The sequence below is a fragment of the Neodiprion pinetum genome, chromosome 1, assembly GCF_021155775.2.
Source record: "Neodiprion pinetum isolate iyNeoPine1 chromosome 1, iyNeoPine1.2, whole genome shotgun sequence".
Classification (NCBI taxonomy): Eukaryota; Metazoa; Arthropoda; class Insecta; order Hymenoptera; family Diprionidae; genus Neodiprion; species Neodiprion pinetum.
In genome coordinates, this window is record NC_060232.1 from 39,091,286 (window position 1) to 39,113,246 (window position 21,961).

At 41.5% G+C, this 21,961-nt stretch overlaps 3 protein-coding genes and 1 long non-coding RNA gene across 13 annotated transcripts; 3 read left to right on the forward strand and 1 right to left on the reverse strand.

The window, feature by feature from the left end:
• Positions 1 to 964: 964 nt before the first annotated feature.
• Positions 965 to 10,431, forward strand: chn (zinc finger transcriptional factor charlatan). Of its 10 annotated transcripts, none has more exons than XM_046619200.1 (8): positions 965 to 1,216; positions 3,755 to 4,083; positions 4,486 to 4,677; positions 4,896 to 5,209; positions 5,386 to 5,897; positions 6,016 to 6,306; positions 6,396 to 6,500; positions 10,315 to 10,431. In XM_046619200.1, the coding sequence occupies exons 2-8, from the start codon at positions 3,936 to 3,938 to the stop codon at positions 10,322 to 10,324; spliced, it is 1,572 nt and encodes a 523-aa protein (XP_046475156.1). In that variant the 5' UTR covers positions 965 to 1,216; positions 3,755 to 3,935; the 3' UTR covers positions 10,325 to 10,431. The 10 variants fall into 10 exon arrangements, with proteins under 10 accessions (XP_046475156.1, XP_046475067.1, XP_046475125.1 ...); XM_046619111.1 differs by lacking the exon at positions 10,315 to 10,431 and adding an exon at positions 7,288 to 9,252; XM_046619169.1 differs by lacking the exon at positions 10,315 to 10,431 and adding an exon at positions 7,288 to 9,252 and having other exon boundaries at positions 5,389 to 5,897.
• On the reverse strand, positions 5,125 to 10,616 carry LOC124215622 (uncharacterized). Its single transcript, XR_006882404.2, has 3 exons — positions 10,206 to 10,616; positions 9,789 to 9,947; positions 5,125 to 6,508 (listed from the first exon to the last, which is right to left on the reverse strand). It is a non-coding gene; the product is annotated as an uncharacterized lncRNA (long non-coding RNA).
• Positions 10,617 to 10,918: 302 nt separating this feature from the next.
• On the forward strand, positions 10,919 to 14,466 carry LOC124215615 (HAUS augmin-like complex subunit 3). The gene is made up of 9 exons (XM_046619215.1): positions 10,919 to 11,469; positions 11,564 to 11,779; positions 11,841 to 12,027; positions 12,157 to 12,374; positions 12,462 to 12,593; positions 12,662 to 13,001; positions 13,109 to 13,341; positions 13,937 to 14,105; positions 14,230 to 14,466. The coding sequence occupies exons 1-9, from the start codon at positions 11,288 to 11,290 to the stop codon at positions 14,365 to 14,367; spliced, it is 1,815 nt and encodes a 604-aa protein (XP_046475171.1). The 5' UTR covers positions 10,919 to 11,287; the 3' UTR covers positions 14,368 to 14,466.
• Positions 14,467 to 16,582: 2,116 nt separating this feature from the next.
• On the forward strand, positions 16,583 to 21,235 carry LOC124214059 (GSK-3-binding protein-like). The gene has a single exon (XM_046616033.2). The coding sequence runs from the start codon at positions 17,975 to 17,977 to the stop codon at positions 18,560 to 18,562; it is 588 nt and encodes a 195-aa protein (XP_046471989.1). The 5' UTR covers positions 16,583 to 17,974; the 3' UTR covers positions 18,563 to 21,235.
• The last annotated feature ends 726 nt before the right edge of the window (positions 21,236 to 21,961 follow it).

Genomic DNA, 21,961 nt, shown 5'->3' on the forward strand with positions numbered 1-21,961 from the left:
AATTTGAAGAGTATCAACGGTCGCATCTTGATTTCTCGCCGGTATTTGCGATATTCACCTGTCAGATTATTTTCAAACATTTGTTTCTATTCTTTTTGCCCTACTCTGTCACTTTCGACAAGTTTCGGACAGTCGATCTCTGTCATACATATGCCATAATTTTTGCATGAGCGATGATTTCTGCATCATAAAAAAAGTTGGAAAAATACTGTTTTCATTTTGTACAATGATCGATTTCAACAATTACACTCATACATTATGTTATCACTTGCACTTAAACTGTGCCAGATGAAAAAACATACCAAATAACACAAAGGTTCATCTAATTTTTAAATATTGAACAAGCATGCGCTGTCGAAGGTATTTTTCAACCCTTTCGTTCATAAAAACCGGAGAGCAAAATGCGGTCGATTTTCGAACGATCTGTAGTAATTGAAGTATAGATCGAGTACACGGGGCCGCATGGTGGAGCATCAGATCTGGTAGATCCCTGGCAATTCTACCCCTGGCAGTGTAGAAAATCTGTATAATCGCGCGAGCTCCGGGTTCCTACGGTTTCTCTCTACGTGGTACGTATAAGAAAGCCAGGAAATCAGCATCCGCCCACGCGTGTCTCACCATGATAGATCCAGTAACTCCTATGAGGATACGAAGCGCAGCTCCAGACGCCGTCACCGTCGTCGTCGTCGTGTCGTGTCGTTGTTGCCGGTATGTGTGTGCAGCCGGGTGACGCGCTTACGTGTATTAAACGCGGGTGGGCGATGAGGAGGAGTACGAGGAGGAGAAGGAGGAGGATGAGGATGGGGAGGAGGAGGAAGAAGAGGAGGAGGAGGAGGAGGAGGAGGAGGAGGAGGAGGAGGAGGAGGAGGAGGTTGAAGGGGGAGCGGTGGGAGGAGGAGGGAGGCGGAGGGGGAGGAGTAGGTGGGGAGGGTGAAGGCACGCACGCACGCACGCACGCACAGGCGTAGAGAGAGGAGGAGGCCCATGGGCATGTGTACTGTGCGGGATTGAATGGGCGAGGGGTGGTAGATATTGCCCCCCTCCCAACGCCCACCAACGACCCCCTCCTAACGCCACCCAACACCCCACCCAGCCACCACCCCGCCTGCCACCCACTCGCCACCCGACTGCCGCCGAGGAAACAACCTGCAACTCAACATCGTGGAACACGAGGTTCCTTTCTACGGGACACGAGATCGACTCAGCCTCACTTTGGGTGAGTACAAAATATCAAAACTTGAAAAGAGTGAGTAGGCAATAACAATACGTAAGCTGTACTCCGTACTTCCCGTTTCTCGCGTATGTATGTACGTGGCGCGTTGGCATCATCCACCGCCTTCTAAATTTCCCTCCCGAATTCGCCTTGTTTCATTCGGACGTCGCGTCATGCTGGCCTTTCTCCTTCCACATTTCTGTCCTCCTCCTCCTCCTCCTGCTCCTCGTCCTCCTGCGAATTAGTTCTTTCGCGTATACATATGATATCTACGTACGTGTATCTATATATACGAATACGGTGCGATCACGACGATGTTTCGCAACGCACAGGTGTGCCCTGCATTCTGCAAACCCCACGAGCTGTAGGCAGGCGCAATGGGGTAGTCGCCTAGCAGTTGTCCCAACCGTCTCTACCGTCGCGTCGTGCGTCCCCCGACCATCCCTTAAAACCCGAAGTAGTTGTTTGCGCGCGCGTCCTTCCCCGAATATGAATGTATGTATTGTGTACGTACGTAAATGTGCGCGCGTTTCCATGTGCATATATCGAAAGTGATAACTACAGAGTACAGGGGGTTTACGGTGAAACGATACAAACCGGGGTTTTCACCACTCGCACGAGAATAGATGACGTAACCGCTTGCCTTGCCTTAAAGCTCCTGGATTACAAAACCGTATTGTAATTATTTAAACCGAAAAATTAACGAACATTCTGTGGAACATCTCTCTAACCGCGTTCCTCTAGCTCTGTTCCTACGAGAACCGTTTCCTCGAAAAGTTTCAGCCAACGTGTGTCCCTGCTGTCGTTACAGTCAGTGGCTCGCAACCGGTCGACAATCCGTCCATCCATCCGTCGGTCCGTTCGACCGTTCGTTCCTTCGGTCGTTCGTTTGTTGTGCTCGTTTCTCTGCTGCCAACTCGATGAGAAAGGGGGGGAGGGGCAGAGGTCGAAAGGAGCCGAGGCGGTCCGAACTCAGCCGAGGCCCATCTGCCTGACGAACCCCACCAACCTCCCCCCCCCAACTACCCTGCCAACCTGGCGCTCAAGTTTACGTGCTTGCGTTTACGTCCACGTTTACGCCGAGTCTGCACGTTTATCCGTCGATCGGATTGGTGTGCGTGCGCGCCGAGTTACAGCCGCCTCGACCTCCTCCGAGGGTGTATTGATTTTCTCCTCTCACATCCAACGACCCCCGCCCCTCCGCTCTGTCGGTACATACCATCCCTCACGCCCACACGAACGGGCGAACGAACACACGCGCGAAGCATGGAACCACCGGGCCGACGACTAGGAACATGGTCTCGAGACTCCCTGACCCCGGGCGATCAATACAGACGTACAACGCGTCTCTTCAACTTAGTTCCCTCTTTTCTTGATCAGCCCGACGCGCGGTCGACAATTCGTATTTGTATCCTCCTGTACCACCCGAACAACCCCCGCATTAACCCCCATATACGTATGGATAATACGTTTCCGCAAGCTGCAAGCTGCACGTTGACACGACAAACGTGCTGTATTATAATACAATGTATACTTGTTCACTTGGAATTTTTATTTTTACTCAAGTTTAGTTCGAGGTCGATTATTATCGTATAATATAAATCTTGATAACGCTAAAATCCATTTACAACCCCCTCTGTTTCAGGATAAATTAGTATGCTAATAATTGTAATACAGAAATCTTTCGTGCCGGGAGAATTCGTTTTTAGATTCCGGAACAGATTGTCATCTATATGTGTGTGTGTGTGTGTGTATATATATACATATATATATATATATATATATATATATATATATATATATATATATATATATATTACGATTTTTCACAAAGTGTATATTAAAGTACGATCGTAATACCGTTGGTTATCGTCTTAATCTTGACATTCGTTTTTTTCCATGTCCCGGAAAGTCGACTAAAAAATGTACAGTAATGCATCACGAACACATTTTGCGATATAAGTACGTTTTGACAATAATAAATTATACGAGCAAAGTAGTATAATGCCAAGAGAAAATGATATTTTTGAGAAGCTAAATCGGCGGTCATTATATACGGTTCCCAATTTCTTTTGCCGCGGAAAGCGCGAAGCTTTCAATGGCATATAAGACTATATTCACCGTTACAACTTACAGTAACTCTTATTCGGCGGTTTGTATTATTATAAAAAAAATAACAGAAAGTTAACATTTTTTTATAAAAGAAAAAAAAAAAAAATCAACCGTCGCTTGTATATTAAATGATGTTCAAAATGTTGCGACCGATCAAGAAAAGTTGAAAACATGCAGCATGATTAAAGCACCAAAGTTATAAACTAAGGAAACTGCGATTCAGAACAAAATGATGTTGAACAATGAGCGTTATTTCTCACTCGCGCAATGTTATCTTACATGCTTATATACGTTATAATATATCTGCATATATACACCGGTATCTATATCATGCATGAAAGGTATAAGAGTCGAGAGGAGTTACGAGATTCTGCCCGGCGCAGGGTTGAAACCTAGGTATAAGAATACCGGAGATGTTCGCAATTTCAGGTATAAGAGGCGGCAGCGGTAGCACCGTCAGAGGAAGAGGAGAAGGTGGTGAAGGAGCCGGCGGAGGGAGGGTGAAGCAGGTCCATCAACCGAGGCCCGGCCTCGAAGCTTACCGCGAACCGGGCCGAGCGCCGGGTGTGCTGACACTGGGAGGGTCGCTGCACCATCACCGGAGGTGGGCATGGAGGGTAGCGGCGTCGGAATCGGCAGGATTGACTGCTACGAAGATATGTTCAAGGAGATCACGAGAAAGCTATACGGAGAGGATCCTGATCACCGAAGTAAGAAAATTATAAGGTCATGGGACACCTTGAGAGCCGAATACATAGGTACTTTGTTCTTTAATGATGAACGCCGAACAATTTAATCATACCTACACGGATGAAAAGAAACTTTTCAGGGTTCGCATTAACTCTATAAGTAACGTCTTTCGATGTTCAGTATCAATTCTGGATCCGTAATTCGGTGCATTGTGTTGATAATCACAACGTATTTTACAATGAGATCGATCCTTTGAGTGAAAATATGAATCTAAAAATTAGTCAAAATTGTTGCACATTTTATATAATTCCTCTGCGTCGTCATAGCTATACTGCGTATACGCCTGTACTATAATTGCTATATTTGCGCTAATGTTTCTGCTCTGACGTATATAATCGAGGCTAAACTGCATGATCATCTGTTTTACATTTAAATTTTCAATAATTCGTCTCATTTCCTCACGACGATAGCATCGAGCATACAAAATGAGTTCGAGACTTCGGCATCCTATAAAAATAACACGGACGACGATACCGGAAACGGAAATGACGGGACTGACGACGCAGGTTGGACCTGCGCCGAAGAACCTCTAGAATGTACAGAAGGTAGTCGAGTTGCTGCCTACCACGCGACCAAAGCCACTTGGAGATGCTGCGAATGTGGTAAGTATTACGACACTACATCTCCCGGTGTTGAATCATTTTTCAGTAGAAACTCCAAAGTTTGAATAACGTGCTTGTAAACTCTTGAGTCGTACGTGACTGACGTTGTAAAATAGTTAATTAACAAATAGATTGTAATAGATTTTAATCAATAAATTTTTCCTATAAAAAAGTTGGTGACGAATAATTTTTGAACATGCCAACTTGGTCATTTTCAGGCGAATGTCTCGGCGGAGGGCCTCGGGAAGTCGCCGAGCATTTCCTCGGACTGCATCCGTCCAGGGTGTCCGTTGAGGATGGTGGAGTAGGGCACCACGCGGGTCGATCCACGGAGTGCAGGAAAGACTCCCTCGCAGACGAGGTTACCCTTTATCTAGAGCGGGTCCGCGAGCGGGCTGAGAGACCGTCACCTCCGTCTCGTAGGTCCCAGGAAACCCAAACAATTCCTGCAGCTCTTTTGCCTCCCGCCACTAGTTTTCTCCTTCACGATGTTCACGCCGCAACGTCGACGCAGCATGCTCATTTGCATCAGGTATATGAAGATACGATATTAAACTAATAGGTACTACTTAACAGGTGAAAGTTAGTCAGATTATAGGAGACGTAAAATTCTGCTACTGTTCCAAGGGCAATAGTGGCTAATTGAAAAAGAGAATTGAACAAGAAGACTTTCGTACTGACCGTATAATTCAAGTTCGACTTTATCAGCAGAGTCCTGGAACCGGAACCACGACAACAACGGCTAGCGGGAAGAGGTACGCGTGTCCGTATTGTCCCTACGGTACGGACAGGCGAGATCTGTACACCCGTCACGAGAACATTCACCGTGAGGAAAAGCCGTTCCATTGCTACGTCTGCTATAAGCCATTTAACAGAGCGGATCATGTGAAGAAACATTTCTTGAGAATGCATAGGGAACACCGATACGAGTTGGCCAGGATACGTAGACCCACCGGTAGCACTTCCAAGTCCTTACAGGACCAGAGCGCTGCTGCTGGAAGCGGAGGAACCGCTTCCACTGGCTCCCACCATACCGGAAACTACCCAACCGCGTACAACAACAAAAGCTATCAGCTGCATTCCACGTCAACTACTGGTCTTTATCCAACGCCAGGGATGCCTGCCACCACGATGCACACACCAGCACGGAGAACGCAGAATGGCGGATGCAATAGCAAGAGTCACCTCAAAGGAGCGTCGAAAGGAGCCCAAGAAAGAAGGTTGTGAAAATCACAAGTTTGCACAATAATAGTTGTTGATTCTTAGGCTGAAATATGATTATAGTCAATGGAGATGATGTATACGTTTTAATACGATTTGGCGATTCCTTTCACCCAGGTACACGTGCTGTTACTGTTCTTGGAGCGGTGTGGACAACTGGTGCCTGAAACGCCACTTGAACACTCACCTGAAACCGTTTGCTTGCGCGTTATGCGAGTACAAAGCCGCCCGAGCTGAACGTTTGTCAACTCATGTACTCAAGGTCCATAACAGGAGACAATGCTCGCGCTGCTCTTACCTCGCTGAAGATGCTGCACAGCTACAGCTGCACCAGCTACACGTTCACAGGGTTACAACCGCCAATGCCCCAACGGCTCCTCCGACTCCGCGCCATCATCAACACTTACAGTGCGTACAGCCGTGATTGCGAGCATGAAGTATCAGCATTTTAGTATTCATTAGTTGCCTAATCAACTTTGTTCTGTCCCAATGAATAGGCCGTCTGGTGGTGGTGGACGCCCGCCGCCTGGTCCCCCTGTATTTCCGGCTCCAGCTCCGCCGACTGTTAGCGGTAGCGTTATACCGCCAACCACAATTCTTGGGTGAGTATCTGCACAGATTATAATTTACTACTTTCAGTTTACTGTCTCACAATCAGTTTCATTCACTCGATGCTATATAATAGCCTATTGGTAAACTAACTGCATAAAAAAAAAGAATTGTACTGCATGATTCAATCAGAATTACTCTACAATCACACTAATTACCTAACGCATGACACATTTGGTACTATTCTTTGCTGTCTCAATTTCTGCATGCCATCCATTCATTCGTATATTTATGTATGATGTACAAGATTATGCAATCGGAATTAACTACAGCTCTAAATCTAGCAGCAATTGTATTTCTATCGAGTTTGTACGCATTTCTGAAATTACGATTACGTTACTAGTTTTTCAAAGTGTAGGTCGTCAGACTCCACTCGCTTCAAGTGAAAACAAACTTTCAACAATTTATTGGAAGCATTTCAGGACAACTTCGCTTTTATTAATTTGAGCAAATGGCATTACAAGTTTTCTAACTTTTGTCAGATTACACATTAAAAACTTGGCAAATTGCAGAAAATACCGGCGGAGGTACACCTATACCGTATAGCATATCACACTAGCGCTGGTAGTTTCCTTTTCTTTGCTGCTAACGCTGTTTTCCGATTTGTGTAATTTGTACGAATACATATGTGAAATACTCTGTTATATTCTCTTAATGTCCCTTCAACTAACACCTGATATTCCTGAAATGTTGTATTCTCTTAATATCTCTTCAACTAACACCTGATGTTCCTGAAATGATGCGAACGTAACTTATGGAGCAGTGCCGCGGTGGTTGCAGCCACGAGATGGTAGACGGCTCCACAGCCGCGGCAAGCTTACAGTCGCAGGATATATTAATTTGCGAGAATTGCGGATCTGAGTTTCTGAAGAGGACTGGATTCGGAACGCGGCACGAGGGAACTGTCTCTCGACGTTGCAGTGAGAATCAGCCAATTTACTGCTACAAATGCAGTATTTACCAATTGGACGTTGGTACTTGTTCGGAAATGATAGACCGCATAACAAGAAGTTACTTAGCTTCTTATGAAAATCAGATCAAGACAGAAAACAGGAATAGGCCAGATGATGATATTTCGTGCACCAGTGAAAAGCGTGCGCGAAAACAGAGACGGCCACAAAAATTACCTGCCGAAAACGATGTTCAATCTAGACAAAACACTTTCACAGCCATCAATATTCGAGGAACTCAGTCGAGTACGAATCAAACGAAGATAATCGAGATACGAGAAAGATGCTTAGCACAATTAGTCTCCAGAAAAGGATTGTTGAAGTGCTACCGTTGCTCGAGACATGCTTCGGCTAGAGCATTTATGTGGGTCCCTTATCACACCAAGGCTTCCCTAATATTGCATAATCTTTGGCGTCACTCCCGACCTAATATTTCTTTACGCACAAAACGTGAATCGCGATCGGTTACATTACGAGCAACGGTATACACGCGTCATGCGGATGCGTTTCAAGAAATCAGTTAACAATCCTCGATGTTGACTTGGATATATTAATGTTACTGGAGTCCGAAATTAACAGATTTATCATTTAAGTTCAAAATTGAATGTAGAACATAACTCTTGAAAGTCGGACCATCTTCACTAATTATGGCAATATTTTACCCAACCAAGATTAATAAATCGTCACTGATTAAGGGCAGAGGTTTCCCAATAATTTAAAATTTGAAGTATTAAATAGACTCTTGGTTTAGCATTTGATGGTTTGCAATGACTAGCATGACTTGAGATATGTCATTCATTAGAATGATCAGAACACTCTGCCTACGATGATTCAACTTGTTCGAGAAGGAATATAGCATTGTTCAATTTCGAAAACGTATTAGAAGTGAATTGAGCAGCGCCTGCAGCCTCCTTCGCGTTTTTATAGTACTTACTTTGACCAAGTAACACAATACATACCTCTAAGTAATACAATCATTCCGTGAAACTGAGATTTTAGTATCGCGAATATTTTTGTCTTGTATATATAGCGACAATATTGCGTATTATTGGAGAGACGGATTACTGATAAAAGTAATGACATTTATATATGTAATCAGACCTTGGTAACTAGCTGTTAATTGTTAAAATTGTTAGAAATTGTGAAGAAATCAGGGCGTTATTTCATTTCGAAAACGTACAACGACCATTTTTTGTAAAATAGCCTTGATAACATAATAATACCATATTATTCTACCATCGGAAGGTTTGTCAATAGTTTTTAGGAGCAGTGCTGTCAAGTCAAGTGTGTATCGTAAGCATAATATAATGGATGTAATGAGATGAAATTGTTAAAGTCAAATTCTACGAATTACGTATAACGGAGTTTTACAAATTCGATAACGATTTGAATACGTCTAATTAGGAATCAAGATTGTTTCTCCAGTTAAATTATTATAAATTCCAAGGACTTTCGTGGTTTGGTTCAAGTAGATCTAATCCAGTTTGCCAAAGGCTTGCTCCGAGCTACTTTTGCAATCCTTTTGTTTGTACGGATATAATGGTCCTCAATAAACAGTGTCACTTGAATTGAAGTCTTTTACGCGAATTCAGATAACACTCTAATAAGTCTCATTATCAAGTAACACTGTCTTCAGAGACTAATTGTATATACGTCTAATATATTTTGCTGAGACGTAAGTAGGGAAGTAAGAAAAGAAATTCACTTCCCGAATATGTGCATCTTTTTATAATATGCTATTTGTACAATTATCTTGTTTACGTTATGATATAAAATATATCTATTGACAAACTTATGATCTGAGAATGTTATAGCAATTCCTCCTCAATTTCCTATCCAATTTACGTGTTGATATAAGATTCTAAACTCGAAAAAATTTAATTCGGTAAAATTTCTAAAGGAAATTACACAAGAATAAATAATATCTCAGAATGTTGCAAATGAAAATTATGAGAGCTAGACAATCAAACTGCGATTGCTCGTTTTTCAGATTTTGCCCATTTGGATCGATGCACGAAATATTCGAGCACAAATCAAACGGTGTTCATCAAGTTTTCGTGGCTATGCTGTATCAGGCGTAAATTTGAGTTACTTTAGTTTCTAAACACATCGATGGATGTGATACGGCAGAATAATCTTATATGCTTCAAATATATAGCAAAACATTGAGTATTATCTGCAGTGGATTTACGAACAGTGTCACATAAGAATGCAACAGTATAATTATATTGAGATCACCTCTATGAGAATTATCACTACCCGATTATACATGAAATTATGGGCAAATATCATGGCATCTTGTTACTTTAACAGGATGCAGGTAAGACTCACCGTATCGGTTCTTTTTATACATCGACTCCTAACACGTCACTTCAGGCTGCATCGGCGATAATATTCGCCGATGTAGAGTCACTGTAGTTTTCAGCTCTGCATAACGGTTATTTGTAATTTCTTCTCTTCATTCTATAAAGCTCTAGAGCCCGCACATACCTGTTGAAAATTAAAAGTAACGGTTATACAGTGTCGAAAGGTTTCGCAATTTGTACCAGAAACGACTTCACGCACGATCTATGAAGAAAAATGATCAAGCGCGTTGTGAAAACACAATTGAACATCAAGAATTTAGTGTCGGTGTGAAGACGTAATCGTGAATGTCATTTCTTTAGCGTTGAAAAAACCAGTCCCAGAGATATGGCGTGAAAATGAACGTCTCGGTGACTTTGAACTGTATATTTGATGAACACATACTAAGACCAGCTCCACGGATCGAGTTAATTACGAAAAATTATTGAATTGAGCACAAATTTGCACAGATTCGTGACACAGGATGCGAGCTAAGCACATTCGAATTTTTCAGCGCCCCGTGATTTCGGGGGTACTCTGAAGGTGGCTCTGCAGGCCACGCTGACGGCGGAACCAACCCGACACCAATGCCTCAGGTTGGCAACAGTTAAATACTCTCAGGCCTTGCGGGGACTTACATCTTCTTGGGTCGGTAATAAAATAAACCAACCTAATGTTTTTCCTCTTCCTGTATCTGCCACATTGTGGCTTGTTATTATTAACAAAAGTAAAAGAACCCGTTTGTGATGAAGTGTAGCGGACAAATTTATAAATAAATATAGAATGTAATCCCACTTGTTCCGGATTTTAGCAGGCTACACGAGAATCAACGGCGCGCCCTCTGACCAGGCTTCTGGAACTAATTTTCTATGAAAAAACCATGCTGTTAACAGCTGTTAACATACCCTCAAGCGTCGTGGCGTGCATGCATTGCTTATGTTAGCTACTGTCAGGAAATAGAGTAAATATAGATCAGTTACCGACATTGGTTTCCCCACTGGAAATTAGTTTAAAAAAAGCGAGTCGAACAGTGCTGCGCTCTGTATGGAGCTTTTGCCAAATTTTGTGCGGCTTATGATTCACCTTTTTTGTCAATTTATAGCCAATGATCTCGTTGATGCTGAAGAATTCCGAATTTCAAACTTCTGAGTGTCGTAAAAAACTGTCATACCTATGTAATGTTTAAAAATATTTTTATGAAGTGGAACAAATAGTAGATAAGTGGCTGTTAAAACGTGGTTCACTCATAGTATATAGTCTTCTTTCTTAGTCTATTTTTTTTTACACTGAAAGCTTGGAAAGTATCCGAAAGCCAGATGGAGGACAATAATTTGTAGGTTATAAACAGCGTTGGTAAATACCCGCGGTTTGAACTTTGAACTACACTCTGTTTACCGAACTGTCGAATGTAACGAAGGTTAGTGAAGTGTCTGGCTGATTGCTTCAATTACTCGATTATATTACAAATAACGCACAAATTACGAGCAATGGAAGTAACAGGATCAATTTTGCACAAGAAAATTCATGAAATTTTCCCTGACATATCACCCAACATAACTCCAGAAATATTAAACAGAATATGCCATCAATCTGACAGCCGGCGATTTTTAGAATGGTTTTGCTCTCATGTTACGCGTGAGAATTTTTTATCAGAAGAGGATATTCAAATGTAAGTATTTTTAATATCTCAGTTGAAAAGAAACTGGAACACTGATAAACCTCTAAGCAAGTAAGATCGATTTTTTTTTTTGTCCGAATTGCAGAAAACAACATCTGACAAAAACTAATAAATGGTTAACCGACGATCTGAATGCCGAGCTTGAACAGGCCACTGCAAACTGCCCTGAGCTACGCCAACTCCTACATTCTAAGATTACAGATGAAACAGACTATAATTGTCAATATGAAGTGGAGAGAGAAGCTTATAAGGAGGATTGGGCATACTTACAGTTACTCGAACAAAGTGTTAAGAATTTAAAGTAAGTCATTTTAATATAAAAATTTTTTGGACTTTAAATACTAGGAAATTCTGTGTTACAGGGAACAGGAAGACAGAGTGAACGAAGATATTGAGCAGGAAGAAATTGAGCTTGCTAAAGCGAGCAGCGAATTGGAAGAGCGTTACAAGGACTGTTTGGATCTCACAAGGGATTTTGACGAAGTCCATAGAGTTCTGTACAAAGATGTGGAACATTTAATCAATGTTTATGCTGACGCTGCGGAGATGGTACAAAACTTGGAATTAAAAAGTTATCATAACATTTAATAATTTCTAAGAGAAATTAGGAAACTGTATGTACAAATTTCTATTATGTCATTCGAAACAAACAATACATATTTTGACTATTTGGTTCAGAAAGGACCTGCAGTCGTTTGGACCCAGATGCCTTTAGAGCTATGCAAAACTCAGACCGAGATGTACATCAATTATTTAACTGCTTGTATAAAACGACATTTTGGAAACACTGGCAAAGACGAACACATCAATGATTCAGACTATAACACTTTTATGGAAGACAGCAGAGACAGACGCGGAGAAGAAATATTGCAAGAATTATCCGTTTGTTTTAAAAAGTAAATCATTAATCAGTATTGCATATTCTTTATTGCTGTATAAAGTTTAATTTTGTAAGATGTACAAGCATTAAATATGGTTTTCAGCTTGATTACTTCAAAGGTCGAAGAGGTCACTAGCAAAGCGAGCGCAGATGCTTGTCTGGCCATGCAAGAATTGGCAGTGAATATATATAACAATGGTAACCCAAAGCTGCCTCAATCACAAGCGCATCTCGAGTGAGTATTTTATCTATACTTGACATCTGTAATATCTTCGAAAAATCTCAATTAGGCGGTTATTTCAGGGCGGAGGTAACGGAGTTGATCGGAAGGAGAGATTATTTAGAAGAAAAGGTCCGACTTTGGCGAGAAAATCAAGTGGAGGAGGCGGTAACGCATTCTGCAGAATTTTTCATAACCGAAATTCTTGTGCTGGATGCTCGGCTTCGATACGAGAGAAGGGAACACCGTCTATCCAGTATGCTTCGCCTTCGGGAATTAGCACGTGAACGCGGACACGCGCACTCAGACCTGCTTTGCATGCTCCTGGAATTGCAATTCAACAGAGTTATGGAAGCGGTTGAATTCGTCGCAGATGCCCGGTATTATCTCTCCACCGAATATTCGCTCTCTTCAGTGAGGGATGTGTGTATATGTTTATTGTCTGTTTATTAAATGGAGTGACATAATTAATAAGAACAAATGTTCTTATTCAAGTTTTTTAACTGTTCCATTTACCATTTCAATTACAGAACATCACGCAGCAAATGCAAGCCGAATATGACGCTATCGTTTCAGGCCCACCCGCTAAGAGGAATGTATACAACAAAATATTTATTTCTATGATGAATGGTAACGTAAACGACATTGATTCTTTGGCCGAGTCCATGAGGCAACTCAAACGATTAGTAGCAGATAATGAAGCAAACGAAGAGAAAATATTCGGCGACGATGTTGACGGCAGATTAAACGGGGTCATATCATTGTGAGTACAGGGCAGGGTATAAATAAACGTCCTTGAAAGTACATAATTTGGACAGTTTCCATCCCAATAAACCTCATCAAAAATTTCAGATGCACGGCTTTATTTCCGAAAATTGTTCAACTTCCAGTTTGAAATTTCTTGATATTTCTATACTTGTATCCCACGTATGTGTTTTCGACACAAACACACGTACCTCAACTGTCAACATTCATTTTCCATGCAATTTACACATCTAAATTTATCTCCTTGGTCGCAACTGTTTTCGAATCATACGTCAAAGTTGTGAAATTTCAAATCCTCACGTTATGGACGTTATTAGATATGTTTATGCATGCGATTCATCAATTTTTTGCTAATCTTACTTTCTAATTCCACGAGTATTTGGTTTGCAATTTGAAAATTTATTTCTTTTGATATTTGTTTTTCCTCTGGAGCTACACTCTTCCTGCTCATGAATTTAGAAACTGCAATGTTTATTTACGATGTGCCATGCATATGCACATGTATGTAACGCAACTATACGTGTAATTTGGACTTTAAAAACTATGTCATGAACATTATTAACCACCGCAACCGGTAAAACTTTTTTCTATAGGGAAGACAAACTGAAAGAAGTTTATCAACGGGAAATAAACAACGGCCGCACGTCGAGCTTGATACAAACGTCGTTTGAAACAGCAACGCGAACGAAGGAAGTGGTCAGCCGGGTTTCACAGCTTCAAAACGACGTTGCAGCGCGGAGAAAACGGCTGAAGGAAAAACTGGTAATTTTTTATAGAGAAGTAGAAGTACTTTTTACGAATGAAAAGAACAATTATAATTATTTATTTCCTAACACTTTCCTCGTAAAGAGTCGCGTTGATTTTATATTATTCTATTTCTTCACAGCGTAAAAATATCGACGGATTCGAATGGGAAAAGTTGATCCTTTGGCAGAGATTCCTCGCTAATCCTAACTCCGTGAAAAAGGTCTATGATGACGCTCAGAAGAGGCTGGAACAGTTACACTTTGGTACAAATTTTTGAGAAAAACTAGCTCAATTATAAAAAACGAAGCACGTATTTTTGTAATTTTTTATGTAAGAAAATGAATAAAATCGAATTGTGACAAATATTATAATCAAACAGAGGGATAAGAGAGTCAAGTATTAGAATTAACAGTCATGCGTGACCCAAAAAAAATTTAATTAATAATTTTGGAACACGATTAGTCTGGTTGTAGGAATTGGAATAAAAAGTCAATGAAAATAACCCAAGCATATTGATTTTCGAAGAAAAGAAAGAGAATCAGCCGAGCTGTTTTGAACTTCACAACGTGGGTAGCGCGATTGCAACCCGCTAGCATTGTATTTATGAATTGAAAACGATGCAGAAATCTAGGTACTAGTTAATTGAGGTGCCTCGTGCAGGCACCTTGGCATAATAAATAGCTGCCTGCCTGCGTGGATTGGTGTGTAAATAAAGGAATGGCGCATAATTCAGCTAGCTTCAACGAACCTTGAGCTAGTTTACAAATTCATCCGATTAAATATAGCGATAATTATAAGAACGAGATACGTTTTGGTTACATAATTGATACTGGTATCTCCGCAGACCCACTTACGATAATAGCGTGCATGAATTTTGACAGTTGACAGAGCGTGCTGACTCTCGACGACGTAATAACGGTAATAACCGTCGAAAAAATCGTGAAATCAGGAGAGTGCGATAATACAGATTTCGACAGCCCTACGCTTTATACATTGTTTTGAATTTGTTGTTTCAACCACTTAAGTTTATATTGCGGTCACACGAGCGTGTACGGATCCCAGCGTCAAATCAAACTCTCTCTCTTTCTCTCTCGGCTCTTTCCTTAACCTTGACCCATAGCTAGCTAAATTACTGCAGATATATGTACATTCGTTCAGGTTTAATGATGAATGAATACAGCTCCCAAACATCAACGTATCTAGAGTTCTGCAATGGCAGGTTGATCGTTACACCGAAGTCATCGAACTGAATTTCACCCCTTGTACGCATCCTTGCCCTTCGTTCGCACTTAGGGCTTTCATCTAAATTTAGACTACGTTATGCGGGTAGATATAAACGGTATAAAAACCGCCTCAGCTGACGCGTATTTCACTCCTGTTTACAGAGTCGAATAACAACAGCCCGCATTTGTCTCCGATGCCTTAATTAATGGACGATAGGGAAAAAACTACAGGTAGATAAAAACAGCACAGGAAGCGGATAAAAAGCGAAATTACAAACGCGGTTGATTTTGTCAGACAGAACGATTGAGATGCAATCTTAAAATGTGGGAAATCAGTTTCCAATGTCATTCAGGATGATCGAACGATTTGGAAGGGACCGACGGAGGCCGAAAACAAAATATCTTCGAAAATAGTATTGGTTTTTTCCGAGGTTTCTTTTCCCGATCGAGAATAACATAAACCGGAAGTTCCTCGTCGAGTACCCTTGGTAGATAGATTCCGACGAAGACGAGACAAGTTCCAGGTGTAAAGACGAGAAACTTGAACGGATATTCAAAAATAACGGTCATAAACAACAGTTTCCTCGAAATGTAAACAATACTTTTTGTTTTTCCTTTAATCAAGGCGGAATACAAAAGGGGTTCGATAAGCGCACGTGTTTCTGGCGCCGGGAGGACAAGGTGCGATGAATGATAGACAGCGTGGCAGAAAGGCAGGGAGGGAGGGCGACCCGAGAACAACACACGCACACATCTACACACCTCCGCAGAGGCGCGCACGAGCCTCCGGTGTAACCTTGATCTGACCTGAGGGTTGGTGGGCCTAAGGTCGGGGGAAGGGCAAGGAGGACCGGAAGAGGTCGATCAGGTGGTTTAAAAATGGCAAAGATATCGCCAAACGCTGTAGCGATTAGGCTGCCCGAGTACGGAGAACGAATCGACCGATGGTCGATTTACGCAGCAGTTAGGCTGAAACCCTAATCACCGAAGTAATTAGCCAAACGGCTGTGATGTTTGTAAATAATATTCCCGTTACGGGGGTTAAATTTTGACCGATGTATTACGTGCCGGGCAGTAGAGGGAGAAACGGTATCGAGAATAGTAGCGGATGCATACCAGCGAGTGGGTATCGATTGACCGGGCTTGCCTGAGTTAACGGTTTGTTTACACGAGCGAGTATAAAAGGCGCCACGGCGCATGCGCGAGTCGTTCCAAAACAATAATAGAGTAGGAAGGAAGGCTGGCCTGGCGGCGTCAGGGAGAGACAGGCAGGCAGTAGTCGCTGGCTCGATTCTCCCGTGTTCCGAACGTACGTCGTCGACACGTAACAAAACACGGATACTAAACGAGATATAGGCGGAGAGGCGCGCGCGCGCACTTACGCATACACGTATATATATAATAAACACGACCGAACGACCAACGATCGCGCACCAAAATATATATTGCATATACACGTATTATACATAACTACCATCATCTCGATTGCAGAGAGCGTGTCGTGTCGTACGGTGGTAACTAACTAGCTGGCTGGCTGGCTGGCTGGCTCTGACTCCGACTCTCTATCGCTCGCAGCAACGGTGTCCATAATTTCGTCAGTCCGGCTACAGTCTCCGAACCCGCGTGTTGCCATTATTGTGTAATGTTTAATCAACTGTTCTCAATTCTAACTCTCTAAAAAAACTCTTGCCGGTTCTAAGTTGTTTGCACGTGTGTGCTTCGACTACGAGTGCGAGTGTTACATATTCTGTATCTCGTGTTTGTTCCGTTCCGCGGATATACGATATATAGATAAACACACAGCCGCGTAGCCACACAGAGACGTCGGTTACGAACGACGATCCGTCGGCAGCGCGTAGAGTGTGACGTAACGCATACACAGACGCTCGACGCTATTCGAAACCAAAACAATAACAACAATAGACAAAAGAACCGAGAGCTACATTAAGTACAGTTGTAACAAAAGTTTGGCCGAGATAGAGAGGAATATCAAGAGGAAATACCTGCTGCGTAAGAAGCCGAGAGTTGGATCGAAATCTCGTTCATCAACGTTTAATATTTCAATACAATAACAAACCGAGTCTGCGGCGGTGGTAAATACAGCTTGTTCGAACCGGTACGAGTCTATTGATATACGCATATACATCGTACTCGGCGGTCGAACGATAACGAGGAAAATTCCAAACTCGATTTATCCTTGTTGTGTTATTGTTTTTGTTGTTGTTGTTGTCGTCGTCGTCGTCGACCGGTGATACCGTTGCCGGTCTATCCAGAGAATAGCCGAGCAGCAAGTAGCTTAGCTGGGTCGAATCATCGTCAGTGAGTGGAGAATAGAGCGAGGCAGAGTGAGACTTGAGAGAGGGGGCGTGAGAGAGAGGTGGGATAGTTTTCGTCAGCCGGGTGAGTCACGCTCACGACCCAGTACACATCAGCGGCCCGCAAGTTCGAACTCGCCTGAACGGAGGAGAAAGACCAACTGCATTGCGGTCGCGTTCTGTGGTAGCGAGGGATTCGGAGGTGACCAGGACATACCATTGCCGAGAGAGTAAGGAATACGTACAAGAATACGGCAGGAGTGCGAGCGTAGCAGCAGCGGCACAACCCGAAGGAACGAGCAGTACTCCTCTTTCTCCCGGCGGAAGACGGACGACGGGCGTAAAGATGCCGAGCGCAGCTGAAGAGACCACTTATTTGAATTTAATCGACGTTATGCCGAGGCGAGAGGCAACGACGACGCAGGAGTTTCTCACGAGAGACGTCGATCTGCTCGTATCCCAGATAAAGGAGAACCTCAGGCTGTCGGGATTCAAGGCCAAATCGAGCTTCACGCAGAAAAGTCGCCCTTCGCCCTACAGGATACCGTCGAGATCGTGGGCAGACCCGGCGGCGACGTGCGAAGCATGCAGGTTAAGAGTCGACGCGACCGAGGACGAGAGGCAACAGAGTCATCACCACTACCATCACCACCACCATCACCTCCACCACCAGCATCATCATCATCATCATCACAGCCAGAAGAGGTCGAGCACAAACGTTGACGACCCCTACGAGCTGCTCCAGGTCCTGCTTCGAGAGGGTGGTCTGATTAAGGAAGCGGTCAAGAGGCTCCAGGCCTCGTTGCAAGCCTCGCTACAGGCGAATCTTGAGGAGCTGGACAACCCCGAGGAGGAATCTGTCTACGAGAGGAAGCCCTACTTCTACGACTCCGAAGACGAGCCCAGGCCGGTTATACCGCCGCTTGAACTTTGAGGTGATGGAACAAAAATGTATCACGGACTTGGTAGAAATAAACGCGATTTGGTACGATAATCGTAATCGTAATCATAATCACAATCATAACCATGATGTCAAACAGCAACAACGACGACGATAATCAATGTGAAAAAGTGAAATTCATACATAATTTCGACATACCCTCGCGCTGTTCAGCTTACACGCATACTGTGTGCGGGATACCGAGGTACATACATAGTGCGTTGCCTATAGTGGTAGTTTAATAGTAATCGAAAAATGAAGGTGCAGAACCGATTTAAAAAGAAAAAAAAAACAACAAAAATTCCATAAAAAAAAAAAATAAACAGTGAACAATTTGGCAAATAAGATTAGGGAAAGAAGAAAAAAAAATTCCATATAAACGTACACACACATCACACATACACGTTTAATTTGAAATGTTACAAAAAAAAAACAAATTCATCCACACCCACCCACCATTGCATTTAAACGTACAATACCAACACCGAGGTTTTCTATAAACCGTATGTTAGCTTGCGCCGAGTATAGGTATAAACGTAATTGGGCAGGAACTCGCCTTACACGGTCGTGTGTTTGTAAATATGGTGTGTTGTTATTTGAAGGAGTATCGCTCCTTCTCTCTCTCTCTCACTCTGGCGGATGCTTCGTGAACGTTCGGTCAAGATCGTCGCCGGCGTATCGACTCTGACTATATAACTATATATTCGTAAATACAGATATACGATAGTACACGTATGCTTAGCGAGAGGCTATACGTGGAAGACTCACGGCGAGCGTATGTTACACACAACCATTATCGATGTAGCGTGCCGGCAGAATATAACACACGCATACACGCACACCCGGTATATTACATAGGTGCGCATACACGCTGTGTGATTTTATTCACGTAAGATGCGGCATAAGTTTTTTAATACAACCCACCCCGCACACATTCAAAGCTAAACCGACGCTGGGACAAGCGCAGAGAGACTATAGCCGTAAAACGTATAAAGTTTTACGTACCGTATGTATATTATGTGTACGCGGCACGACGCTTGCCTTTCGCTGCTCTAAACTCTCAACAGTCGCGACACCATTCAACGAATTTCATGACTCACTACTATTATTGTTGTTATTACTACTGCGAACGGGTTCGCAAAACGCAGCTTTCTAACGATTCGCGGTAAATAAATATTGCCACGTTTCGCCGCGAATCGCGAACTGTTCTACGGGCAAAGACGGGGGGGGGGGGTAATATTCGTCATTAAATACTGTTACCAGATTTCGTTGCGCCTCTGTACGGTATTACCGTTGTTGAAAAATTATTTATCGTTATTCACACATACACGCATCATCGTCATTATTATAATTATTGATATTAGTTTAATTTATACAAACATATAGATACATAATGTACAACGTTTAAAGTTCCAAAACGTGTATTATTCTGGCACCAATCGGACTAGCCAGTGTTTACACCTTTTTCTCCTCCTGTAGCATAATAGGTATGTTACACGTAATGTACCGCAAACAAACCTGGATAATGTACGTGAATAGTATATTATTATGTATAACAACTAAAATATGTATGTCAACATTACGATAAGGGAGTTGCATAGTTAACATACATACATGTATATATATATATATTGGTATGTAAAATGCTACGGCGACTTGTATCAATCCGTAATAACTTGCGAGATGAGCATAATACAATATAAGTGTATTTTCATCGAGTACCATCTTTGTAATCAACGATATAACAGTATGTATAGTATAAAAGTTAGAAGGAGAATAATAAGAGGTAAAAATAGTAAGAATAATTCTGTACATTTATCAATAAGTACGGTATGCTGTTGCGTTTTTGTGCGCGTATGTGAAATTTTATACTTTGGGAATGAAAGGAAATATGTGATCTCATTTATTTGTCAAACGAAAAAAAAAAAAAGAAGATAGAAACTGAAAATATGTTCGTCGGTGTCATTTTTTTTTTTTTGTTTTTTCTCTATTGTCGACATACAGAACATATTAAGGTAAAGTATTTAAGTTGGAACGTTCGATTTGATTGGACATTTCTCCACAATGTTTTTCTCGATTTTTATTTTTATTTTTTATTTTTTATTTTTGTTCTCTTATTTTCAAGATAAGTTTGTGACCTTTGTTCCGACGAGTCTTGCAGTTGATACACATAATATTATGTCTATACAACCGTGTATATTTACGCGTATAATTGTTCATTGGAATGAAATGGAAATAGCTTGTATGTATGATGATAATAATGAAATGCGAAAAGGCTATGTAGGGAATACACGGAATACAAATATACGAGTAAATACTAAGAAAAATAACGGCTTATTAAAGAGTCGGGAATATAGTACCTACGGGCACCAGCTGTACATGTAATAATAACACATGCGTGTAATTTATACTTCTAACTGCGAGAAGAAACACGGGGCTTATAAATGAAAAAAAAAAAAATAGCTTTACATCGTGCCGTGCATGTTTTAGTGCATGGTATGTATAATATAATCACATAATATTATAATAATCATTTAACATTTAGATGTAACGACGTGTTATGGCTTTTGTAAAATATCATGTATATTCAAGCAGAAAAAAAACGAAAAAAAAACCCGACAAATCATAATGAAATAAAAAAAAAAAAAAAAAATAAACAAAAAAAAAGCTGTATATTAAAATATGGTCATTGACATCAGAGAACGGAGCTATTCACTTCTTACGTTTACCGCAGCTCAACTCGAATGAACAATTGTGTACACCTTCGTTATGTTATAGCAGCGTAAATTTTTTTTCCGAACAGACGTATTGATATTGCGTCGCAACGTGGGTTGTATAAACTGATGAGAATTATTGTGAATGTACACCCAAGTGCGTCCCAGATGTCAACCAAATTACGCATAACTACGGTGACTACGCGTCATTGCATATTTAAGTATGTTAATAATAAATATTTCTCAACTAGTATGTAGTTACAAGTATTGTCTACCTACTGAGAATGCTGTGAGAATTAATTTAGTACGATAATATCAATTTCCGACGAATGAGTATGTCGTATAGAAATATAACGATATTCCTTACCGTACGAATTTTTTTGTACGTGTAAAATCTTTTTTTCCCTCGCATCGTTATATTTTCTTTTTCTTTATCCTTTTTAGTTCCCCCGCCTTTCTCGTATTATCGTGACAATAGTGTTGTTGCAATTGAATATTGAAGTCAACAAAAAAAAAAAAAAAAAAAAAAAAAAAGAAAATAAAATTTTTTTTCGGAAGAGAAACGAAAACAATTTAGTAAATTAAGATAAAAAAATTAACTCTATGTGATCGTTGCCGGGGACACCGCCTCTGGCAAATTTATTTAATAATAAAGGAATTAATGAAAAGTTAAACTACC